The sequence below is a fragment of the Blennius ocellaris genome (assembly GCF_963422515.1).
Source record: "Blennius ocellaris genome assembly, chromosome: 21".
In the NCBI taxonomy this organism is placed as follows: domain Eukaryota; kingdom Metazoa; phylum Chordata; class Actinopteri; order Blenniiformes; family Blenniidae; genus Blennius; species Blennius ocellaris.
In genome coordinates this window covers 12,012,388-12,033,488 of record NC_137670.1, presented here as the reverse complement: position 1 = coordinate 12,033,488, position 21,101 = coordinate 12,012,388, and the positions used below count along the sequence as shown (strand labels likewise).

At 42.0% G+C, this 21,101-nt stretch overlaps 2 protein-coding genes across 2 annotated transcripts; both read right to left on the bottom strand.

Moving 5' to 3' along the window:
- Positions 1-28: 28 nt before the first annotated feature.
- On the bottom strand, positions 29-5,066 carry LOC308145718 (potassium channel subfamily K member 1-like). The gene is made up of 3 exons (XM_080517241.1): positions 4,656-5,066; positions 2,210-2,614; positions 29-1,190 (listed from the first exon to the last, which is right to left on the bottom strand). Exons 1-3 carry the CDS (start codon positions 4,999-5,001, stop codon positions 886-888), a joined length of 1,056 nt encoding a protein of 351 aa, XP_080373367.1. The 5' UTR covers positions 5,002-5,066; the 3' UTR covers positions 29-885.
- Positions 5,067-6,740: 1,674 nt separating this feature from the next.
- LOC308145331 (thrombospondin-2-like) lies at positions 6,741-20,611 on the bottom strand. The gene is made up of 23 exons (XM_080516722.1): positions 20,545-20,611; positions 20,075-20,296; positions 19,869-19,934; positions 19,575-19,708; positions 19,018-19,075; positions 18,794-18,930; positions 17,682-17,775; positions 17,422-17,586; positions 16,275-16,451; positions 16,019-16,192; positions 15,697-15,827; positions 14,727-14,861; positions 14,394-14,612; positions 14,125-14,232; positions 13,885-14,044; positions 11,997-12,115; positions 11,671-11,905; positions 11,103-11,330; positions 10,896-11,026; positions 9,922-10,062; positions 9,497-9,594; positions 7,693-7,832; positions 6,741-7,007 (listed from the first exon to the last, which is right to left on the bottom strand). Exons 2-23 carry the CDS (start codon positions 20,118-20,120, stop codon positions 7,000-7,002), a joined length of 2,904 nt encoding a protein of 967 aa, XP_080372848.1. The 5' UTR covers positions 20,121-20,296; positions 20,545-20,611; the 3' UTR covers positions 6,741-6,999.
- Between the last annotated feature and the right edge of the window lie 490 nt (positions 20,612-21,101).

The window sequence follows — 21,101 nt, the reverse complement described above, 5'->3', positions numbered from 1 at the left end:
CTCAGATGACAAAATCATGGGTAGCAAATGTACTTTGTATTGCATGTTTTCTTCAACAACCCTCCACCGAAACATAATAATTGGCAATGTCTCGTGAAACACACACATTTACAGCACGAGGAATAAATTAACAATAGCATCTTGATGTGAGTCGAACTGTGACATGAACGTGCTGCCATCTCGTGGTCAAACACGTGCCCTGCACTATTACTGCAAGGAAAGCTTTGAACGCACACAAACTCCAAAAACATGAATTTGAGGGTTCCACCTGGATGACAACACCACTGTGCTGCCCTCATAGATTATTCAACTTTTCATCATAATGAAATATTTCTTTATGACTTCAAAACAAAAGCAGCACGGAAGATGTATATTTTCTTTCACTAACTTCCTTCTTGGGATCCCTGACTTCCGCGAAGGCATATTGTTTATGCAAATACCTTTGATTATACTGTGTGTGAAGAATCTGTGTGAAATCCTCTCGGGCAAACAGAGGCCCTTTGGGATTATAGCAGTGAGACTTTGGCAGGATGTGGAAACTTGTGTGTTTTCCTTTCGTTTGGGGGGGCCCATCCCTTCCCCAGTCAGAGATTTATATCCGTCAGGAACGGAGGAACTGGAGGGAAAACAACGCCATGCTGATAAAGAGGGCCATGCCGATAATATGTGGGTGGTTCCTGCTTTTACACCACCAATGTGTGTTGGTGTTGGCAATTGTGGACAGCAAACACCCATTAAATAATGAAACATATCCACAGGGGTTAGACTCAAATAGAGGTCAGAGCTTCAATGTCCTGAGCAGTAATGTGTAAAGTAAAGGTTCACAGATCATCATCTTTATGAATAAAATGTACATGCGCTTCCCCTGGAAGCCCATACAATCTGTCATCTGTCTTTCTGGTTTGCAGTAGAGCCCGACGCTTGGGTGTATGGAGCCGAATTGCTCCCCTCCCGCATCGATGCTGCCTGTTCCAGCACGGAGGAGATGGCCGGGGGTTGAGTTGTCCCCCGATCGGCCGGCTCATGCAGCTCGTCGCTCATTTGTTCCTGGTCGATGATGTTGGTGGTCTCCGAGTCCAGCTCGCGAACGTTTTCCTCGTAGAACCGCTGTCTGAAGCGTCTCATCTGGGGAAGTTCGTAACATGTCTCCATCACCACCAGGACACACACCAAGCCCAACAACAAGTAGACTGGGAACACAAGAGAGAAACACACAATGAGAGCATGACAGAACTATTGAACATATTTCACGGTTTTTTTAAATACTTTTGTAAATTTTTCTCACATCAGTTGAAATTTTCACAACTTCAAAGTTGTTTTACCTGAAAGTGTAAAAATGAAAAAAGGAAAACAAAGTGAAAGAGGGCAGCTCGAAACGTTGAGCTGAAAGGAGAATAATCACGTGAAACTGCTCTTCCCCTTGGCTTGATTGAGATTTATGGCATGTTTCAACTCTGTGTTTTTTCTGTCTGGTCCCTAACAAAAACAGCTGTTTTGCTCATTCTTGGACACAGCCAGTCCGCAAGACCGAAAACCCATTTCCAAGTAGGGCACTGTTAGCAACTTCGCAGGTGAACACAGCCAAGTGTTTAGCTGCCCGAGAGCCAGATATTCTTCTTCGGAGTTCATTACAATGGTAGAAGTGATTCATCAGCGAGGCCAAAAACATGACAACGACATCCTGCATAACTTTTCGATGTGCGTAAAGGCAATTTCCAATATGCAAGTTCCAGATGAGGCTTGTACACTTTGCTTTGTGGCCAAATACCTGCAGAGCAAACAACATTCCCATCTGCCTCAGCATACTAAACTATGCACAGTGTGTCCCAAATGGGAATACTGGTGCTCCCTACAATACTTTGGAGAGCATTAAATATATGTGACAAGGTTTAAAACAACAACACCACAATTTCATGAGCCTCATTTGACCTTAAATCCCCCCACACAGTGGTATCTTAGATATTGCTGGATATTTGCCAGAACTTTTAAAGGATAATTGCACTGAATTATAGTATTTAGTTGCCTTTTCGGTTGCCAGATAACACAGAAAACATGTGAACCAAAACAGCAACCATCGTACAAGTATATTTTAAAATGCAGTCACTGTCCGTACGCCTCATTAAACTCTTTCTAAACAAGTGTAGAGCCATGTACATAACATAGCTTGACTTTTTGGAAACATATGCGACATATTTATGAGCCGACTCACTTGTAATGGCCAGCCTGTACAGCTGTGGGTGTGGGTTGTCTTCTGTGCTGTGAGTCTCTCCAGGGACGTAATCCCCAAGGCCAATGGTTGTCAGAGAGATGAAACAGAAATACAGGGAGTCCAGAAAGTTCCAGTCTCTCTCCACGCTGATAAAGATCCATGCAGGGATAATGAGGAAGCCCAGGACCATGACGAGAGCGAGGCAGGTAGCATGAATCGCCGCCAGGTTCGGCTTGGACATGGCCCATCGCCTGTGGAAGTACGACACTGGACGCCGGCTCACAACAACCATGAGTCTTTGTACGACAACGGAGAGGAAGAAGAGGGTGGCAGGGACGCCAAGAAGAGTGTAGCAGATGCAGAAGGCCTTCCCTTCATCGGACAGTGGAACAGCATGGCCATAACCTGAAAACACAGCAAAACAGGCAGCATGGGGTCAATTACAATTACAGGGGTATATTTACATTCTTCAGAAGCCAGCTGTTAAGTTTTACACTTCCACCATTAGAAAGGAGAAAGAAACCAAACAGAAGCTGTACTCTTTTGTAGGTGTAGCTGCACCTCTTTTCACAAAAATTGACGATAAAAGCACTTGCTACACACCTTCAGGGAACTCACTTTCCCAATAAAATGCATAGTAACGTCCCACATACATCTCTAAAGCCACTTCTCAAATAAATGGCATCAAGCAACAATTACAAAGAAGACATCAACAGAGTTTTCCTCCCTAACAAATACCTGCAGTTCCACGTCTGTGTGTGTGCGTGCGTGTGTGTGTGTGTGTGTTTCAGTAAGATTAGCAGACATAGCACAACACTGAGACCCTGAGCTGAAGAGTCCATCGCACTGGGCTGTTGCAATAAATGAAGCTGCTCTTTCATCAAAACTACTCTATAAGGGGGAGTTTGTGAAAGAGGCTGCTACTAAAGGCTGCAGGAATCTTGTACCTTGGGAAGCAGCAGGCTTTTGCCCACATCATTCAGGGAAGGAAAAAAAAAAACGAACACTAAAGCAGGAAGTATTTCACAGTGAAAGTTTTTAAAAGACATCTCAGGTTGGAGAAAAAAAATGCATTCGACGAGAATAATTTTCAAATGTACTTGTACTTCTATGCACTAAAGTTAATGGAAACATTGCGAGTTTATCACTTTACTGGGTCCCACAAGGGAAGATAAAATTTGGCTGTATGGGCTCCCTTTTCCTTTCCGATAATTCTACATCCCAAAGGTTCTCCAAAACATCAGGGCTTCTTTTGTCTTTAAACTGAAACTGGGAGGAAAAAAAAAAAAAAAACACTGAAGGAATTGAAGTTGTTTTACAAATGTCACACTTGAGCAACATTTGCAATTTGCGGAAAAAAACAACAACTTTTCTTCAGTTTAAATGTCACAAGTGAAAAACTGTGGCTGCTGTTTGAAAGAGTCACCAGTTAACTTCAAACACAGAATTCTGGACTGTGAGAGGAAATTGGAGTAAAAGCCAGACACCAGGAAAACATACAAACTCCCTACACTCAAGGCATTTCATATTCTGTTACTCTCTTTTGTTTTTGCTGTGTTTATTTGGGATATTTCAGAATTGTATTGTATTGTATTTAGATCTTTGTTTCCCCTGCTTCAATATTACTGTGGTTTTATTGTTCTACACTTGCCTTGATGTGCTCTTTACTGTAGAATTCTATTTAATTTCAGTTTACTCTGTCAGCCACCGCTGCTTCATATTTCATTTTCTGTTACTGTTCTAAACTTGTTTGCCTGGTTTCTTCATGCTGTTGTCAATTCACTGTGTTCTGACATTGTATATTATTGTCTTTTGCTTTTTTATTATAGAAGCATTTAGTTTATTTATTTTTGATTAATTTTGTTGGAAATATGGAGACATTATTGGAACAGCTTGGAAATTCAGTCTAAAGTCTACTTCAGCTATCCAATGTATTAACTGTCTCCAGGAGAGGAATTTGAAAGATTCACATCAGGATCATGTGACTAGAAGAACAGTAGAGACATCAACATTAACATCTGGTTTAAAGAACAACAATTCTAATATGTGATAATAATAATAATCACTACTATCTATATAATTAAGGTATATTGCCTATGGAATATTTTTGCTCACTATAATGTGTATAATCTATAATAAGTGTGACACTATGATTACTTCCAGGAAACACCAACTGGATCTGGTGACATTGTAGCGCTTTAGAAGGTATTTGCTTTTATTTGATAAAAAAAAAAAGCCTCCTGTATAGGTTAAAATACATTAAAATGGTCTACGCTCGTTATATTGTACACATATCTTCCAACCATTGTGTAAATAGAGAGCGGAAACCGTTTTGGAAGGTAAATTTACACAGATAAGTGGTTACACAGTAGAGCAAACAAACTCTTGTCGTTGTGGTGTTTGTTGTTTTGGTGGACAAGTTCTCCACCTGCGCCTCCGGCCTCACCTGTGGTGGTCAGCACGGTGCTGGTGAAGAACAGGGAGGACACGAAGTCCCAGTTGCGGAGAGTGACGTTATTTAATATGGACACTCCATAGTTGCTCGCTTCCAGCGCGCGCCCCAGCAACTCCTCCAGGCGCGCGTCGGACACGCAGGTGTTCTCGCTCAGGAAGTCGTCCCGGGCCGCCTTCAGCTCCTGCCGGAGCCCGGACTCGTAGGGCAGCTCGATGGCGGAGAAGATGCCCGCACCGATCACGACGTAGAGGATGTAACCGAACACCAGCAGCACGAAATTCAGCGTCGACCGGTGCTGATCCACTAACCGAGCGCACCAGCTGCAGCTGCGCACCATCCTGCCAGCTCCAGAGGTTTCCCCGGCGCTTTGGGGACAGTTTCCTTCAACTCCGAGGAGAGCTTGTTGTGGAGCAACTCTTCTTCCTCATTCTTCCTCTTGTTAGCGGCGATGACGTCGAAACAGGTGCAGTGTACCTGAGCGCGTCTTGGAGCCAAACCTTTTTCTTCCAGCGGAACTTGTTCAACAGGTTTCTCCGTTTCACCCAAAACAAAAGCGTTTTTCTTCAAGTCAACTTTTTCCTTTTTCCTCCAAAAAATATTGTTGGAAGTAATGGTGCACTTTCTATCGAAGTATCTGTCAATATGATATCCCATCCTGGTTCATTACACTTCTATGATTATGTATATGTTCTTGTTATTATTAACCGTGGATATTTTACACTGGGGACTGTGGGAGGAACACCGGAAGAAAGATCACATAGTAGAGAAGTGAAAACATAATGTATAACCACATTATTCAAATATGTATTAATATTATTCAAATATTGTATGGTGAGTCCTCTGTGTATAATTCACTGATGATACCGTGTTTGAGTGCGTGCGTGTGTGTGTGCATGTGTGTGTGTGCATGTGTGTGTGTGTGTGTGTGTGTGTGTGTGCAGGCCCGCCCCTCCCTACACGCAGAACACGCGCTGTGCGTAGGGCCCCGCGATCCATGGGGGGCCCCATTTTGCGCAAGTGAATTGAATTTCCCTCGGGATCAATAAAGTATCATCATAATCTGCAAATGCGCAAACGATGCGCGTGCATTTTGCCGAGAGGCGCGTAGGGCACCGCCACCAAGTCAGCCTGAGGCAGGAGAGAGAAAAAAAAAAGAGACGAAAGCGCGAAGCATCACCATCTGACCAATCAGCGGTCAGATGGGCCGGCAGGCAGTTGTTTACAGGTAGAGAGTAGAGAGAGAGAGAGATGGCTTCCAAACGTCAATACAATAATAATAGTAATAATAATAATAATTCTTATTATAGTGTTATTGGAAGGGGGCCCCCAAAATAAAATCCTGCTTAGGGCCCCCACTTGGCCAGGGGCGGCCCTGTGCGTGTGTGTAAAACGTTTTCTCATTTTCTCTGAAACTTTGATGATTATTGTATAATTATTGTTTATACTGAAGGTATATTCTTCTATCTTACCTATTGCTTTTTTTTTTTTTTTTTTTTTAACCCTGCATGCCCCTGTCTTTCCATATTGCTGCTGCTGGAACTGTGAATTTCTCTTGGAGATTATTAAAGTATTTATCTATCTATCTATCTATCTAAATAATTACTTCCATCAGACTTTGTCTCATGCTCTCCCTTTGGCGTTTATATTTTTTCACCACTTGAAGGCGCTAGAGACCACAGCAGTGTGTGTGTGTGTGTGTGTGTGTGTGTGTGTGTGTGTGTGTGTGTGTGTGTGTGTGTGTGTGTGTGTGTGTGTGTGTGTGTGTGTGTGTGTGTGTGTGTGTGTGTGTGTGTGTGTGTGTGTGTGCGTGTGCGTGTGTGTGCAAAGAGAGGGGGAGACAGAAAGAGCGTGCACGCGCATGCTTAATATAACCAGAGGCGTCATCAAAACAGAAAGGAGTAAAAAAAACAAAAGCGGTTGATTAAAAAAAAAAAAAAAAGCATTTATTGATAAGTTACCACCAGACATCTGCTCACCTATCTCCATCATCAATCCATCCTCCCCCCATCGCGCTCATATCTGGCGTCTGGCAATAAATAATTATTTACAACCATTAGGAAGGCACAGATGAAAGGCAACAAGAAGTTACTGTCATTAGAGAGGCTGTCACAGCAGTAATATACAACGAATGAGGCAGCCTGGAATCAATACGGTTGCATAAAAAGCTGATAGATGACGGTCACTAATTGATAGTCTTGGCTGGATAAAGAGTCGGACCAGGTGCACCTTCCCCTTCACCCTCTCTCGCAGCCGCATGAAGGTTTTCTGACGTGAATGAGGGGCTCATGGTTGGATGGAGGTGAGGCAGGTTTTTGGAATATCCCAGCAAGACAATTCAGTTATCTAAGGGAAGAGGATAAATGACAAAATTGATTGACTTTAAACAGCTAATTTCCTATATGCTACATTTATTTAAGAGATGAACTGATGTTTTAAAGGCTACATAAGACAGACGAAAAGCATAGAGCACCAGTCAGGATGTAGCCTATTGTTACTTTCCAGATAAACTTGTATCCCTGGAGGTGACAAGGGTTTATTAAAACAGCTATTCAAACAAACTTATCAAATTTTTTGCTTTAATGGACACAGAGTCCCTGATGGCACTGGCCTCTTTCTGCTCAAATCGGCCTTCTGCAAGGCCAAAAAAAAAAAAAAAAAAGACTCAGGAAGGGCTGAAGGAGCACAAGGGCGAGTTTGTGGTCTGAATTTTCCAGCTCTCAATCCAATCAAGTATCTATAGGGTGTGCTGGATAGATAAGTCTGATCCATTGGGGCCACACCTCACAATTAGCAGGATTAAATAGTCTTAAGGGATCAAGCTAACATGTTGGTGGCAGATACCACAACACACTTTCAGAGTCTGATGAAGTTCCAACTTCACATGTCAGGGCAGCAAAAAAGGGAATCGACACTTTATCAGTTATGTAATCTGAAGATTCTGGTTGATGGATATACTTTTGATACCTTCTCTTCATTTTGTTTGGGAAATAAAATGTTCACTCCTACTTTCCCTGACAGGGCTTCTTACCTCTGCACTCGTGTCGGAGGTCTGAGAAGAGAACGTGTTCTTGTGAGAAGGCAAACAGGCCGAGTCTGCCTCCAGCCAGGTTGTGGTCATACACGGCCCCAGAGTCACACAATATCTCCCTGCCCTCATACACCACCACCCTGCAGAGAAAATGTGCCAAAGCACCATTATAGACAGGGAAACTATAGCACGGAACTCTTTTAAGGATCTATTTTTTAGAAAGGAACTCAATGCATTGACTTAAAAGCTGTAAATTAGCACACCTTCGAGATATCTCAGGTTTTGTACAGCTTTGCTCCACTATATTTTGTAACAATTGTCTTTTAAATGAATGGACGTTGGTGTCGTGGTTAGTACTCTCATGTCGTAGTGAGAACATTTGGGCTTGGAGGCCTTTCTGTGTGGAGTTTGCATGTTTCCCCTTAGTTTCCATTGGGTTTCTGAAGGTATCTGGTGACTTTAAAGTTAATGTAGACGCGACTGTACAGGATGTACCCTGCCCCTTCAACCGTAGTCCGCCAGGACTGGCTCCAGTGCAGCACGGCACCAAATTCGAGAAAACATGGATGAAAAAATGTCATTATATTGTTTTCAGTTGTAAAATAACATACAACCTATTGTTGCTTTGAATGCTCAAGTCAATATACAATAGCACACAGCCCTTCAAGCTCAGCTTTGTGATTTGGCTTTATAATTCATTGAAGGTTTTTTTTTACAATTCGTTCCATATTTCTCAATTTATTCCTGTGTAGAGCACATGACGTCAAATGGAGATATATTTGACGCAGTTACAATGAAGCAAAAATATAAATGCATGCTTGTCCTTCACGATACCCAGAATCTTTTCAGCTTCACAGCTAATAGACATACAGTCATCCTCCACTCCAATCATTCAGTGCCTAAAGTACAAAAAGCAGTGGGGATTTTAGCACTTGAACAAACAGAATTCGCACAAAGAAGCTCGAGCTCTATGTCCTCACTTTTTCCCATGTTGAAAAATCCTTCTGTGGTTCTCATGTTGTTCTTTCCATTTCTCACATAAATAGCACAGCAAGAATCCTTGTGCAGGGAATGTTTCTTTTTTGTTTGTTTTTTTAAAGCTGTTAGTGAGAACGGGAAGTACATGTGTCAGATTAAGGAGAACTGGGTCCATCAAAGAAAGTGAATTACACTGTTATCATAAAATAACTCGTAGAGATTGATGATATCCTCGACTGTAAGAACATCTGAGCCTGGCACTGGATGTGATTTTTGCAGACTTAAGAGGTTATTCAGCAGATTGTTGCTCCGCTATGTGAACTAAGATGGTGCTGACTGAGCCACAAACATTTGATTTAGAAGAACCTGCCCACAGGTTTTAGATTGTTTTCGAGATCAATTTTGCTCAAGATACATTTATTTTAGATCTTCACAGTGCACAAAAAAGCAAGTTTTAAGTCACTCCCTGCAAGATTTCAGCATTGTGCAGAGAAACTAAAACTGGTCAGCAGTATTCTACAATTTTCATTGCAGTGGGATAATTATTTAAATTTAATTCTACTAAACACACTATAGATTTTCTAATGATATATTTTAGCCATGCTTGTTCATAACTCAATGTTCGTATCCATTTACAGATCCAATTTGATGGTAATATTGTTGACTGTAGAAATGACCACAAACAAATGTTCTTCAGTCATTTTCTTTTTCTTTGTGCATGATATTCTTGGACTGGTTTCATTGAAAAATCAATTTCCTATAATAAATCTGAACACTATGAGCTCATCCCGCTCAGTTTATTGAGGCTTTGAAGTTATACGAGTACCTGATGAACCCGGTCTTGGGTCGGTGGATAAGGTGCATTCGGTAAGCTGTGTAGTCCTTCCATCCAATTTTATTGGGGTCATGCCACAATGTTCTGACCTGAAACAGACACACACACACACACACACACACACACACACACACACACACACACACACACACACACACACACACACACACACACACACACACACACACACACACACACACACACACACACACACACACACACACACACACACACACACACACACACGGCACGAAGCAGAGAAGACCATAAAGCTACCTGATCTTTACAGTGCCGTTGTCATAAATCATGGTTTGTTAAAGGTCATTTTGGAAAAGCTTCATATTTTGAAGCAACAGATTTTTGTCCTGTAAATAGAATAAGAATCGGCAGATATATGCAAGGTTGGTCCATCATGCCTGGTTTCTGCTGTTCCCGGTGTGCCACAGGGCATTGCGTAGGTACTCCCCCGGTCCTGTAGTGGAGTTGACCAGTTTGATCGAGACTCCAGCATTGGCATAAGCCTTGAAGGGCCTTTTCTCCCAATAGGCTTGAGACACCTGCTCTCACAGAGGGAGAAACAGGCAACACAGAGTTAACTTGAAGTATGTAAACAAGTGCATGTTTTCAGTATCAGCTGACAAAAAGAAGCATCAATATTCAAACTTTCTTTGTAATGTAATCTTTGACAAAGTACTGTAAACATTGTTGTGCAAGGTACTAGAAAACAGTAATCAATTACAGCTAAGTCCTCAATATGGATTTGTATTTTAAGATAAGCGAAAATATACTTTATCTTGTAGTAGGGGCATGAAAAGGTGAATAAGTGCAGTAAAACAAATTGAATATGAAATGATTATCAAGTAATGTACATACAAACAGGACACCATATACAAGAAAGAGGTAGCTCAAATGAATCAGTCGAAATAATGGTTACTTCAGGTTATTTCACAGTAAAAGTAATTTCTGCAATAATCAGCGTGTACATGCAGGAGCTGTATTATAGGTGTGGGTTCAGTCTAATGACTGATTCACTCACACAAGTCCAGCTGGCGACAGTTCATTAGAAGCACATGCTCCACAATCGTGAAGTAAGCAGTTTGTGAAAGAAAGGGATTTCTGAACTAATTATAATTAGAAGACGAAACAGCAACAAAACAGAAGTACTAAGATGTGGATGGCAGCATCTATTATGCTCGTGCTAATACATCACAAGTACTGTTGAAAAAGATTAATGTAAATAATTTTACGGTTCGTGCTGTTTGTTGAGTTATTTTGCTTTAAGAGACAGCAGCTCTGCAACTTTGTTTTCATATATGACAAACTTGGAAATTAGGTGAGTATCCTGCACCGCTGGGGGTTATCAGCCTTAATATCACCTTTAAAGCCTCACCTGTTTCCACATGACAACATAGAAGCGTCGACTGGACTGGTAGGCGAACACGATGCCGGCATAGTCGTCATCTCTGTTTGTGTTTACATAAAATGTCACACTGAAGTCCACTGCACTGAACCTGTCATAGCCTGATCAGACAGAGGAATGTTAGGGTTATGGATCCATCGTGATCATTTTTACACCTTTTTAGTGTTTAAGCCGTACCTAAAGCGATCCCAGGGTCTGAGTTTGCAGTCTGTAGCAGCTCTGTACCTTCGCTCCGGATCACCCAAAGGGGATCAGACTGTGTGGTGCCTTTAGGGTCCAACAAAACAACCTGAAACTTCCTGAAATCTGTCGAGCCTATATCCTGGTTCAGTGGACAGGGATCCAGTGCATCTGGAATGCTGTCATTGTCAAAATCATTAAAGCATGCGTCTCCACTGCCATCACCTGAGAGAGAAGGGAAAAAAACAGCAGGTGTAACGACACTTTTCTGCATCATCTTTTGCCAAAAATGGACATAAGAAGACTGGACATAAAGTGTAATGTACCAAGAAGGTCCAGCACGATGGTAAACGCATTCAACTTTTTTTTTTTTTATGTTTGAATAATCATTCTTCAGAGAGCAATAACCTGGTTGTTTTATGTCCAACCTCATAATTACAAAGCAAACATGACGTTTTACTGGATGACTGCAAATCCATTAAATCCTTGCAGTTTATTCGCAGATGTGCAAAAGCACTAGGTATGGATTTCTGGTGGTAGTAAAACTTGAAAAGACGTCACTGACCATCAGAATCCAACTGGTCCCTGTTGGGCACCAGTCTGCAGTTGTCGCGGTCGTCAGGGACGCCATCATTGTCATCATCATGGTCACAAACATCTCCTCTGCCATCATCGTCATGGTCGGCCTGGTTGCTATTTGGGATGTAAGGACAGTTGTCCAGAGAGTTTTGGTGGCCGTCCTCATCGATGTCCATGTTGTCGTCGCACATGTCGCCCACAAGGTCATTGTCGGAGTCCAGCTGCCAAAAACACACATACAAAATACTATTGCAATACAGCACTGGCTAAAGTGTATTGCCTTTAAGTCTTGGTGTTATTTCGTTGCCGAACCTGCAGTGGGTTGTGAAGCAAGGGACAGTTGTCACACTGGTCTCCGACGCCATCGAGGTCCGTGTCTCTCTGGTCAGAGTTGTAGACAAGAGGACAATTGTCATATTCATTCAGGACCTCTAAAAGTAAATGGAAACACATACACATAGAGATAGATTGAGTAAAGTGTTTGTTTTTTTCCTGGTGACATAGCTTCCAACGTTCATACATCAAGATTGCCTGCATTAGTGAAATTAATCAATATTTCAAGAATGACACATTTTTAGTTAGCATATCGCATTTGCATGCAGTTTATTACACTATTGATCCTGATTCCAGTTTGTAGTGTTTACCAATACATTTAAATCCTGCCACTGCTGTTCTGGATGACATTTAAGCTGCCTTCCCCTGTTTTCTTTTCCTTGCAGATGGTCCATATTTCATCATATCTCAGGAAGAGTTCAAACTGTTGTTGCAGATGGCTTCACAGCAAATCTCCAGATGGCCTATAAAGGTATGCTTTGAGGTTCGGCATTAGGACCACTGCTATTTATTTTGTACATGAAGAAATATCATTTGACAAATGTTGTACTGTTTGTAGTAACGTCAAGTCGGTCAACATAAAGGCAGTCATTTTTGGTGCATGGCTGCAGCTTGTTCCAGCATGCCTTCTTTTGTCTGCATATTTGTTTTAATCGTAAAGACGATTATAATCCAAACAAATTCAAATGTTCAGGAAACTTAAATTGAATTTCAAAGCAAAACTCTTATACTGATGTTTTTACTTATTTATGGATTGAAAAAGCCAATCACAACATCTTATATACAAAATATCTTAGTAAATACAAGGAAGTTGGGCATTTTTCTTAGGATTATCACTCCACATTGATCAAAGCTTTTTGTTGGTGATACATTCAGGTTGCTGTTTCAGTCACTGTTTTCTATAATAAATGGAAACAAACATCTGACAAGAGTAAGGTTGCTGTTAGTCAGAGCGGATATTAAAACTGTTAAAAAAAAAAAGTATTTCTTCTAAATGCCCTTATAGTTATCAGCTTGTGAATTCATCAAGAAGGTAAAATTGAGTGTCTTGAATGAAAAACCTCTGTGTTTCACATAAATGCAAAACATCACAAATAGGGGATTCAAATGTCACTAATAGTGAGAAATGTTAAATCTGAGTGAGATGTTTATTAAGCAGGTGAAATCTCACTGCCACAAGCATTTTGCAGAGGTTTTACAGGTAAACAACATGCAGCCTGCAGCCACACAAGCCACCATAACACATGAGAGAGTCTGATTATCTTGTGACCACTGCAGGCACACTGAGACGAGCACATCCCCGCATAATTTCCATGCTGGACTGATACTAGTGGAGTAGAGGAAGAGAAAGGGAAGGAAAAGAATAGGGCAAGGTGGGGAGAGACTGTGGAGAAAGTGGGGGAAGAGTAGGAGGAAGGTAAGAGAAGAGGAAGAGAGAATAGGAGGAAAGTATGGGGAGAACTGGCAGGGGGTTGGGAGATAGTAGGAAGAAGGAGGATGGGAGAATGGATAGGCTAGGCAGAGAGTAGGGGGGTGGTAGGGTTAGGGTTAGCGTAGGATGAGAGGAGGGGAAGAATAAGAAAATATTTGAAAAAAGGGATAATGGGTGAGTGGAAGGATAGGAAGGAGAAAGTGGGGGAGAATGAGAGAAGAGTAAAGGGAAAGAGAGGGAGCAGTACAGGAGTTGGTGTAGTGGACATAATTAATGGCTGAGGAGCAACATTTTAATAGGTTTTGTTGTATTGCACTTCAAATTTGATCTGTTTTATTCATCATGCAGCTGTGATGTAGTTTTAATAGGTTGTTGGATATCTGCTGTTTCTTTGTTGTTGTTTTTTTCAGGGCTGCTACACTGAGCGGCTCCTACCATCTCCATCCACGTCAATGCTGCAGGCGTCTCCTTCGCCGTTGTCGTCAGTATCTGTCTGCAGCGGGTTGCTTTCGAATGGACAGTTGTCACAGCGGTCCCCGATCCCGTCCCTGTCCGAGTCAAACTGCCGAGGGTTGTACATCAGCGGGCAGTTGTCCTGTGCAGAGCGAACACCCTTCACGTGCATGCAAACACACAAATGCTGTGAATATAAGGTAATGGCAGAGTTAGTCTCACCCTCTCATCAAAGATGTCATCGTTGTCATCATCACTATCGCAGGCGTCTCCTTGCCCGTCCTTATCCAAGTCTTCCTGCCCAGAGTTTGGCAGCATGGGGCAATTATCCTGCAGCCAATCACAACGCATTTTAATTGAATCACACCCCACCAGAACACAGCTCAAGCTTCTGTCAGAGCATCAGATTGATTTAGACCCACATTCACTTCAGCAAAGCATATTCTCATCTCGCCGGGGCCCATATATTCGAGAAAATCGCATTTTTGTACCTTTTGACAGTGATAGGTGGTGTTCCTTTTGCAGGGCAGTTTGTTGTTGGGCCAGCCATCCAGATCGGAGTCTTCAGCGCACAGAAAGCCATCACCAGCAAACCCGACGGCACACACACACTTGTACAAGACCTCAGATGACAGACCGAGGTACACACATTCAGCATACTTGTGGCAGGTGTGTGTGCCGTCCTTGCAAGGGTTGTACGGTTCACACACCTACAATCAGAGCAGCTCTTTGAAAACCCCAAAATCTCTGTGGGTCATGTAGTTCAAAGCAAAGTGAGCAGGCTGTAAAATGTTTATTGAAACTCGGAAAAAAAAAACACATGCCTGCCTGGTTTTCAGGGCTTCCTGCAGTCCAAGGCCATACGGCTGGGTGCCTTTATAGCGAGTAGGACACGGCAGACAGTAGAATCCAGGGTCTGTGTTTATGCACTCCGTAACACACACACCCTTCACTTCACACTGGAGGAGCAGGGCAGAAGGTTTCATTAGTATTGCCTGTGTGTACAAAGGTGTTACAAGTGTTGTGTACATGAACTTCGGCAGGACATTTATGTCTTCTGAAATGGTTACTTGATTACAGTCCCATTACAAGCCAGACACTGAACTATGACCCACCATAGCCTCCGGGCCTTGATAAAATGCAGCAGGTCGAGGGGAAAACTGAATGTCAACAACCAATTCAAGGTGTCATCATCACTCAACGGCAGAGAGAAAAAGACGAACACGGTATGTGAGTGATCATAGCATAGTGAATCGTGGACTAAGCACCAACATTCAGTTTCAAGTGTTTCAATATTTCACCGAAATATTTCAAAAAGAAGTAGAACTGAACAATATAATGTATTCCTTGTGGTAGGAATCATGAAAACGGCAACAATATGAACTCTATTATGTCTACTTCAATCAAATTCATGTATTTTCTCTGCATGTTTTGACTGATGGTTAATCAAATTGTAAAATTACAACGTAGTAAAAGGCACCAACAATTATGGCTGAAAAATAATGCTGCAAACCTGCCACTTTCAATGTGAAAGCAAACCGGTTTTCTTGCATGCATTATGCAGATTTACTTTCATTTGGTTATTGATTTCATAGGACCACTGCCTGTTCAAGGACAGTTAAAGAGCCACACGTGGACTACATATCACGTAGTTCTGCAATAGGAGGAAAATGCTGAATTTCACAAAAGGATACATACAATAGTCCTTCAGCTATTTTCAAGGACTAAATACACTACATATAAGCCACAATATGTTCATGCTGAGCTGTTTTCATGCAGTCCTTTCCTTTTTACCTCATTCTCATCTTCGCAGTGAGTGCCATTTCCTTGTAATCCCAGTGGACAATGTCCACACTCCCATGATCCATCCCTTTTGGATGTGCATTTTACTCCAGGAAAACATGGATTTGACAGCAAGCACTTATCTGAAATACAAACAAATGTGTGTTTAGGGTGATTATCCTTTTGTACAAAACACATATTTTTAAACAACAGGTGCATGTTTTTATATGTGTGGATTTATACAAAAAGTATTGAAGGAACACTTCAATACAATAATCTGAGCCTCAGCCAGCTTCTTGTATCTGTTATACTTTGAAGAATCATTAAGTTTTACCTATCGGACATGGCTGTTTGTTACATGCTTCATAGTCCACCGGATCTCCAGCACAAGGTTTCCCACCGTTCTGAGGTGCGGGATTCAAACACTCTCGCTCGCGTGTCACGAGACCTCCACCACATGACACCGAGCACAGTGACCATCCGCTCCAGGCCGTCCAGCCTCCAGCAACTAAACACGGCCACAAATTATTTATTATTTGTAGGCCAGTGAAGCACCGTGGTCGAGTTTGCAGGCATGCTTGTGTAGTCACCTGGGCAAAGTGTGTTGTTGCAAGGCTGTGTGTCTCTGCTGATGCCTGTGCATTCTCTGCCTCCCTTGTGCGGTGGAGGATTGTTGCACAGGCGGACCCTGGTCATGTTGCCATCTCCACATGTAGTTGTACAAGCAGACCAAGGAGACCAAAGGCCCCAGTTCCCATCAGTACGCACTGGATATAAGACAAGCATATAACATTTTTTAAAATGTCAAAAATAAAGAATAGAATAGAATAGAATAGAATAGAATAGAATAGAATAGAATAGAATAGAATATTTATAATAATCTATATAAACAAAAAGTGTCACAAAAAAAGTGATATTTATTGCATATTTATATATCTACACAGAGACACACCCAGGTAGAGCTGTTATTGCTTGTTAAAGTCTTTGATTGCATCTGACAGTTATGGCTTCGTGTTGCATTTGAGAAAACCTGGACCAGACCCCAGTGTATACTTTAAGAAATAAAAACAGTATGTGTACAATTATAAACCATCCAACAATCTTTTATACCAATTGATAATCTCAGGGTTGTGATGTGCTGGAGGCGATCCCAGTCGACTGTATAGGTGAATGCAGGAAACCCCCTGGACAGGTCGTCTGTCCTTCACAGTTCAAATAACACGCACTTTCATGTTCACAGCAATAATTTCAGAATAACCATCAATCCATATTCTACAAGACTTCATTCAGGTCAGGGTCACGGAGAACTGGAGCCAATCTCTTCTAATGGGTAGAGTCAGGGTACACCGGGGACCGGCCGCCAATCCATCACGGGGCGAAAGACATACCAACTCACAATAAACAATCAATAAACCTTGCACATAAGTTTTGGCCAGTGGGAGGAAACCCCCATGCATGCACTGGGAGAAAATGCAAACTCAACAGTGAAGGGCCAACAAGCCCAACCAGGACTTGAACATACAACATTCTCGCTTTGAGGCAAGAGTGAAAACCACTTCTGTGCAGCTGGGACGATAGCTATGATGGCAAAAATGTATTTGTCTTGTCACATCCTGTTTACTTGTCTATTTTTGGGAAACTATTGAATTCACTCATTTGAACTGCTATCATTCAAAAAAAATTATCCTGAATTAAACAAATGTGACAGATCATATATAGGGAGGAGGGAAGCCTGACCCTTGCGGTCACACTTCAGCAACATGCAGCTGCGGGTTTGGACTGATGGGCCGCCGCAGAGTGACTTGATTCCATCGCAGGATCGACCTCGTTGCTGGCCTCCACGTCCACAGGTGGCTGAACAGTGAGTCCACTCCGACCACGGGGACCAGCCGTCCTCATCACCTTGATTGGTCGGACACACAAATGCATGGTTATCATCACGTCCAAAAAATTTTAGACATTTTGCACAAATTTAAATGTAGAAAAATTTAACTCACTGACACATATGGGACAACAACTTCCATCAATGAAGGATGGATTGATGCAGGATACAGTCGGGCATGACGCCTGCTGACACACAGCCTTCCCCTCCTGGACAGGACAGAACAAGTGGATTCATGTTTTGCAACAATGTCATGTTATCTGATCCAGATGTATTGTTAACTGCCAATTCTTCTATGAGAACAATATGCTCTTATGACTCATAATAAGTCTGGCTACTCCCTCAAACCATCATTGACAAAATGATATTTTATGAAGAAAAACAGACTCTGAGAGAAGGACGGCACATGCATGAAATGCAGCTAGAGGCTTTGAAAAAAGAAAAAAAAAAGACTCAAGTGAATTTTTCCAAGTAGATGCACAGATTTAAAAGGGCAAGTCTGACACTTCAGAAAATATAAGTGTTTGATTTATTCATGTGAGATGAGAATATCAATTCTACGTTCCTATCAGTCTATTACAGAAAAAACTACATACGGTGACAGCTAGATAAGCACAGGATTTTCAAGCTCCACACACAAATTGATGGCGACTTTGGAGGTCTGAGCCATAAACTGACATCAATTCTGATTTATGTGAACATATCTTGTAATAAAAAGCATTTTGCTACATGATATTTAATAGGTTGACAAGCTTGACTATATATGACAACTATCGTTTGTTTTGTTTGACGCTGGTGATTCAACTTTAAACCTTTGAACACGCCAACTCTACTTTAGGTTCAGCGAATAAGATCTTGGATGTGTCAGCTTCAGTAAAAAAAAGCTACTTTCTGCATTGATAATCCATTTTTTATTGAGGGGGTCACAAGTTTTATAACTTTAGCCTTCTAGCAGCCATGTACCCACCCACCCACACACACACACACACACACACACAAACTTTATCAAATCAATCACTTGCAGTAATGATATAGAAAAAAATAATTGCTAATAAACAGAGCAGAAGACATCACAGCAAACTCAAGCTATGGTAAGATCAGCTGAACATCTATGACACCGTTTGCTTGAACACTTGTATGGGAGTTTTTTTTTTTTTTCCAGGGAAACTCCTTATTGCTAATTTACTGTATTGAGTTGAAGGTACATAAAGATTGTTCAACACTGACCTGGCAAGTGCAGGAAGTGCAACTGTCAACCTCCCAATCCTCCCCTTGCTCGTATATCCGTCCATCCTGCATGCACCACTCCTCCCCGTCCTTGTCTCTGTCAAGGTCGTAGCCACCACCTCCATCTCCACCTCCACCTCCACCTCCGACTCCACCTCCACCTCCACCTCCACCTCCACCTCCACCTCCACCTCCGACTCCACCTCCACCTCCATCTCCGCTACTGCTGCTCCTGTTACTTAGTTCGTCCAAAGATATCCGCATATCCTCATTTTCCTTGGACTGGAAACACAAAAATGTACATGCGACTTCTCAAAATATTACTATAAAGGTTATGTTGAATGAAAATTTGCCCAATAGCTACAATCCTTAGACTTACCGAACTACTGCAGGAAAAATCATTTCAGAGGTGATGAGTGTTAACACAGATGATGCTATTCTTTGCCTATTTTCCCCCAGTATTACCAAGATATTTGCCACAAACCACAATACTTCCTGTCAGTGTCAACTTCCTCTTGTGCTAATAGTGCTGGAAAATCTGTGTTGGTTTTGTCAAACAAATGTCCCTGTATTCATTTAAACTTGGTTAAACACAGCATAAAAATGGTCTCATGTATTATTATAATCAAAAAGCAATTGTGAGAATTAATTTTAAATGTTTACTGGTATTAAAAGCTGACCAAATGCAGCGATTTTCTCTTTCATGTTAAATCTGAAAATTCTTATGAAACACATTAACAGCAGCAGCATCAACAAATCTGATAATATGTGTGTATCTTACCACTTTATCCAGGTCTTCAAGTAGATTAGTGGTCACAATACGCAAGCCATGAATCTCAGTGAGCAAGCCCACCAGCTCCTCGCATGGATGACGACAGGTTTGTGACGACACGTTGACCTTTGTGCCGTCCACACCTATAGAAGAGGCGCCTGTATGTGTAAGTCTATGCAAGATTAAGATTGCAGTCTGCATTAATGATGCTGATGACGAAGGAAGTGGACATGCTGCAGTGGAGCATGTCTATGAATGCAAGCGTGCTATGTGCCCATAAGCAAATGCACATGTGTGGCATACCTGCACGTACAGCTACTGCATAGAGGAAAGTCAAAAGCCAGGGGTAACCTCTCAAAGGAGTCATCCCTGTTCACACATAAATCACATATGCAGTCACTGTGAGATATAGCAAGCTTACTGCTGCATCACTTCAGAATACAAGTAGGTCTGCTGCTGTGGCGATAAAAGAAAAAGAGTAAGATAAAGAGGGAATTAAACTTGCATACCTATGTGATCCTTGCTGCTCTGCCTCTCACCACGATTAGAAACCATGGCTGGTAGGATCGTCCCTGCTGCAGCTCCACAGAGCTTGTGATAGAATGTATGTCTCTCGTATTTCCGTGTCCTTATTTTCCTCTCAACTTGGCATTTCGATCACAGATTGCTAGCGCCGTTTCCTCAGTAATTAGTCATTGCAACTTCAAAAAAAAAAGAGGGAAAAAAAAAACCTGGAAAGAGGTGGGTTACAGAAAAATGTGAGTGAAGAACATTCTGTTAGTTCTGCAGGAATCTCCAATGTGGCCATGTATTTGTGTGTGTGTGTGTGTGTGTGTGTGTGTGTGTGTGTGTGTGTGTGTGTGTGTGTGTGTGTGTGTGTGTGTGTGTGTGTGTGTGTGTGTGTGTGTGTGTGTGTGTGTGTGTGTGTGTGTGTGTGTGTGTGTGTGTGTGTGTGTGAGGAGCAGGGGCCATATTTTACCTGAAATGTCTGGCGATGAACTGTGCTGCATATCTCCCAGCGAGAACCCCAGCTGGATGGAAGAAACTGTGTCTGTTTGTGTTGACGTCTCATCGCAGGTTTCCCAGACACATCATTTAGACTCCTAATTCTCTAACTGAGACACACGCCCAAACATGCGCTCACGGACAGAAATGCACACTCTCATTGGCTGCTTAAGTTTTCCAATATTTGAGAAGCTGGTATCACTATTGAACTTGTGCAAAAATAAAATGCTTCATTAGAGTTTTTGCATTTTCATCCAAAAGCCATATGCGAAATTCTGCAATTGACATCCTTGCTGTTTGGAGAGGATTTTTGGCTCAGCATGAGCAAACTGAGGAAACTTAAAGCTTCTCTTATGATTCCCCCCTCATCTCTCACTCTCTCTCTCTCTCTCTCTCTCTCTCTCTCTCTCCCTCTTTCTCTCCATCCTCCTCTCTCAATTTGGTCTTCTCAGTCTTCTCCCTGCTGAGTCAAAGAGGCATCATCACCCTGAATCATATTTTCCATCTGTACACTTCACTTGTGGAATAATG

Excerpts from the sequence above, each read along its gene's own strand:
- LOC308145331 (XM_080516722.1), bottom strand. The coding sequence starts at position 20,120 with ATGGTTTCTAATCGTGGTGAGAGGCAGAGCAGCAAGGATCACATAG. Across the intron at positions 19,935-20,074 it reads GAGCAGCAAGGATCACATAG|GGATGACTCCTTTGAGAGGT; the intron begins GTATGCAAGTTT and ends ATGTGTGAACAG. Across the intron at positions 17,776-18,793 it reads GCACTTCCTGCACTTGCCAG|GAGGGGAAGGCTGTGTGTCA; the intron begins GTCAGTGTTGAA and ends TGTCCTGTCCAG.
- LOC308145718 (XM_080517241.1), bottom strand. The coding sequence starts at position 5,001 with ATGGTGCGCAGCTGCAGCTGGTGCGCTCGGTTAGTGGATCAGCACCGG. Across the intron at positions 2,615-4,655 it reads CACCGTGCTGACCACCACAG|GTTATGGCCATGCTGTTCCA; the intron begins GTGAGGCCGGAG and ends CTGTGTTTTCAG. Across the intron at positions 1,191-2,209 it reads GTACAGGCTGGCCATTACAA|TCTACTTGTTGTTGGGCTTG; the intron begins GTGAGTCGGCTC and ends TTGTGTTCCCAG.